At 35.3% G+C, this 4,654-nt stretch overlaps 1 protein-coding gene across 1 annotated transcript; it reads left to right on the top strand.

Annotated features, from left to right (window-relative positions):
- The first annotated feature begins 1,748 nt into the window (after positions 1-1,748).
- Positions 1,749-3,543, top strand: LOC103462797 (snake venom serine protease salmobin-like). The gene is made up of 6 exons (XM_008405794.1): positions 1,749-1,810; positions 2,022-2,214; positions 2,297-2,482; positions 2,807-2,868; positions 2,970-3,094; positions 3,188-3,543. The coding sequence occupies exons 1-6, from the start codon at positions 1,771-1,773 to the stop codon at positions 3,335-3,337; spliced, it is 756 nt and encodes a 251-aa protein (XP_008404016.1). The 5' UTR covers positions 1,749-1,770; the 3' UTR covers positions 3,338-3,543.
- Positions 3,544-4,654: the final 1,111 nt, after the last annotated feature.

Below are 4,654 nucleotides of genomic sequence, written 5' to 3'. Positions count from 1 at the left end.
ATACACATGCAGGCATATTCTCCCATCTTGTTTTACTACCTCTATGTGCCATTAGCAGGTGAACTTCTACTTTAGCTGGTTCTGGTCTGCTCTKCATCCCCAGAACCAGAACCAAACAAGCAGAAGCAACTTTCAGCTTCTATGCACCACAAATTTGGAACAAACTCCCAGAAAATTGTAAAACAGTTGAAACACTGGGTGTCTTTAAATCTCGACTAAAATCATATCTGTTTAGAGTTGGATTTGAAACAATAAATTACTAATTTATCAATGGCATTTGACTTAATGTAATCTTTTGATTGTTGATTCTGTTACATGACTTTGTGTTTTTGTGTTTGTTATGATGTAAAGCACTTTGAAATGSCTTGCTGCTGAAATTTGCTAATCAAATAAAATTTGATTTGATTTGTTTTACCATGGAATAAATGCATAACATGTCCCCTATATTGTTTCTTGAAGAGACAGATAATATTTGCTTTATCTCTAAATAAACTGGACTGGTTACAAACCATTAGCAGTATTAATAGTTTAATCTTTTGTGACAAACTCCATAAACGTGCCGAGGCCTTTGTATTCAAACATGTTCAGCCTGTAACTGTGTACGTGTGAGGAGATGAAACAGAGAAAAGACAAAGAGTCCTTTTGTCCATAACAGAGTGTTCCTTATGAATTTCTTGTAACATTTCTTGACTATAAAATTACAAGATTTATAGTTTATTTTACGAAGGACATTTAGTTTCATTAGTTATTTTGTTTTTCACAATGTGGCATCAKGGCTTTTTTGTATTGATGTTTGCCCTTTACTTGAACTTTGTTAGCACATTAGCTCCACTTTATACTAAACTAACTTTTAGCCACATAAAACMGATATTTTATTTTCTTCGATTAGCAGACGAATATATAATCACGTCTCTAATTATTTTAAATGTTGTGGCACAGTTTGAGACTTTTGCTAATAAAATGTGTCACTTTGACACTTAGTGCTGCTGTTCAGCCTCTTGTGTTCACAAATGTATCAAATCACTCAAGAAAAACTGTAAAAGAAATAGAGTCAGGGGTGGTGAAAGAGGTCTGTGTCTTAAATAAAAAGAGTCACATCAGTTAATATTATCCCACAGTTTTCCTTTAAATGTGTTTTAAAAATCTGAATATTTTGCATTTAATAGGCTGAATTTCTGTGAGTTAAAATTTTTTGTTGCAATTTGCATTTACAACAAATTCAAATGCTCTTCACCACCCAGCACTGTAATACTGATCTTTTCAAAATTAAAGAAGCAAACCATTTTCTGTTTCTAAAGTGGACCATTTTCACAGCTCATCAATAAATGAAATGATTCTATTTTCTGGAGMAAAGGCAGATGTGAATTMTTGTTGATTGGAAACCAAACAGTTTTTTCTTAAAAAAAATCAACCAATTATTTTTAGTTTATTGCCTTCACTTGAGATAAGGTAAAAATAACTTACAAGTAACTTTGCAGCAAAATATATGAGCTGCTTGTTTTTAGTCAATTTCTTAACATTGATGAAAAAGATCTTGTTTCATTGGCTGATCATTTAATTTATAGTAGGGGGAAATGTTTAGTTATTAGAGAAATAAACCTTTGTCAAATTTCTTTAGAATGATGAGATGTTAAAGTTCCTCTGTAAGCAGATGACAGCGCAGATCAGTGTCCGTCCTGTGATTGGTGGGTTTCTTTCCAGCAGGAAGTTGTGAACAACATTTAAAAACTGCTGCAGGACTGCAGACATTCACAGGAAGCTGGACCAGCAATGGCTCTGCTGAAGGTTCTGCTGCTGCTACTGGGGCTGGGTGAGTCGGAAACACTGGAGACACTTCCACTGGTTCCAGGGAGGCTGCTGCTCTCTGTGCCTCTCAAACTTCCCTCCGATTCTGTTTCAGAATGAAACTTCTTTGCATAGAAACTCTGATGCTTTTTAATCTTTTACTGTTTATCCTCTTTCTGTTCCTGCAGCCATGTTTGCACCTGATTTTTGAGTAAAGTCCTCCTTTTTTTCTTCAGGTGTTTCAGTGAACTCAGATGTTTCTCTGCAGAAGAGAATGATTGGAGGTAAAAACTGTGATAACGCAGAGCGTCTTTATCATGTTCGGCTGGAGTTCATGAGAGGTAATAGAAAGTTTGTTTGTGGAGGATCTCTGATCCACTCTTGGTGGATCCTGACTACAACTCACTGCTGGAAGTTTTTGCCAGGATGGTAGGAAAGAGACAMAAAGACAGTTTTATCTGCAGATGATCAAATTTTCTGTGTGTTCATTATAATTTAACCTTTTCTGCAGGACAAACATAGTAAAGTTAAGAGTTCATCCATCAGGTGCTGGGGAGCAGAGTCAGGTAATCCAACAWGCTCCTGAGATTTATACTCATGGCGACCAACACCATAGCATTATGTTGCTGAAGCTTAATATACCAGTAACAGATGTCCAACCTGCTCAGCTACCAAACTGCAAAAATCGTCTTAAAGTGTAAGTCTTTCTCTGATCATAACATAACTTCAGGTTTTCTGTGCTGCTCCTCCAGTCCTGTTGCCTCTGCTTCAGCACACCTGAGTCTGGTAATTAGGCCACCAGCAGAACCAGAACCCRTTTAGCACAGGTGTGACACATGAGACATGAGACACATGTAAAGGACGCAGGACACCATTATTGAGGACTGGAGGTGGACACTCCTGTGTCAGTGGATGAAGTCCTTCATAGATTTATTTTCTGTTCTTTCATTGTTCTTCATAACAATTGAATTATCTACATTGTTATCGTGTATTTTTACATTTTATATTTATTGCGTTTTAGAGGCAATGTTGTTCAGCTGGCAGGATATGGAACGACGACAACCGCACACACTAATCAGCAAAGTGAGAAAAATATTGGAGTTATGAGAATAAAATCTTTGTTTCTGTTTCTACAGAGAAGGTCGAGTGAAGAACATATTTATGATTCTCATGTTTCTCTACAGTACCCGCTGTTGCTAATCCATCACTTCTTCAGTGTGTCAACATGAATATTGCTAAGTTTTCCGGTTTCATCCCRATATATGGCCATGTATTCTATGTTAACGCACCCAAAAAATACATATGTTATGTAAGTTTGTTTCTACAATATTTCTCTGCAGYGATTAGAAGACTTTTCTGTTTTACAACATAAATAAATATATTGCTATGACTTTTTGYACAGGCTGACTATGGTGGAGCAGCGGTGTACAACGACATGATTTATGGTGTGATTTCTGTTGGTCACCCACACTCCGCATGTCAGAGTCCAGCTGCAATCATTGATGTGTGTGAATACATGGACTGGATAAAACAAAAAACTGGGATTCAATAAAACACAAACTACCATGAAATAAAATTCTCATCAAATTTCCTCTCACATATAATTTTATAATTGTATCTTCATCAGTTTGATCCACATGTTTGTACAATTAGAATAAATTGTTTTGTTTTTTCTCACCTGATCTTCACCTCCTTAATGGAGTTTTCTCTTCACCTCAGAAATGAAAAATAAATCAATAAATGCATGAAAAAGAAACATTTCCTTGCTGATTGTCTTTACATTCGTGGTTCAGTTTGTTCAGTTTGTATTTTCCCTGAACTGAGTCTAAAAACATGAGTTTTAAATCACATAAAGAGGAACACCAGAAGTTATTTATTTAGTTTTTGTCTTTATTTTACATCAGAAATGAATACGCAGCATCTAMACTCTGCAGCTCTGGAGTTACTATTCCTGATTTAGTTCTAGAGAACTTTAAACTGCAACACAACCAAAGAGCTGTGCACAAAAATAACTAAACAGAAGTCACATAATACAACAATTAACAAATAATAAAACCCTAATAACTTAAAAGTAATAAAAACATCACATGTTTAATGACACAAAGGAAACCCAAAGTTAAACTATTAAAAACAATTTAAAATAAAAATCTGTAATGAAAAAAGTTTTAAGAAAATCTTTTTAAAGATGCAAAACTAATTAATGGTATCTTCTGTTTGACACAAATGTACCATAAAAATGATAGAAAATATTCTTATTTTGCAGTTAAATTTTAATCTTTTTATAAGGTCACATAAGTTATAAAAAGAGTTTTCTTAAAAGCATTTATTCTATGAYGTTTAGACACCAGGTGTCTAATCATCTTCCCCCATGGGTCCCAAAGCGAAATTTGSTTTTCGGGCCCTCAAGTCCTGCTAATAATGTGGACTGGCTGCAATCAGCAGCTTGATCATTAGATTATTCACACACCTGCTATAAACTTATTGCATCTCTAGCAGTGCTGTTTACATTATATACTTGTATAATAGGATACATTTATTGGCCAATTGATCAACCTTATCGGAACCAATCAACCAGTTGATTTCTGGGCGCCGATTTCCTTAATTTTGGGGGATTGTGATTGGTCGATACTTACATGTGAAACCCATCTAATCTTATCTTCATCAGCAAAGTTTTAAAAATAAGCCTCTGTCCTTTTCTGCTCTGCAGTGAGAGGTTTGACCAACAGACCGGTCCACCAGGTCAGGTCTACACATTTACAGTTAACAATATTCAGCCCACTGTTGCAACTCTGTGATTTTCTTGGTATATTTAGCAGTATTTCAGACAATAAAAAACAAAACAAAGAATTCATATCATCCATCCATCCAT

This window comes from Poecilia reticulata, linkage group LG3, assembly GCF_000633615.1.
Source record: "Poecilia reticulata strain Guanapo linkage group LG3, Guppy_female_1.0+MT, whole genome shotgun sequence".
In the NCBI taxonomy this organism is placed as follows: Eukaryota; Metazoa; Chordata; class Actinopteri; order Cyprinodontiformes; family Poeciliidae; genus Poecilia; species Poecilia reticulata.
The sequence above is the reverse complement of the archived record's forward strand: the minus strand, read 5'-3'. Positions and strand labels throughout refer to the sequence as shown.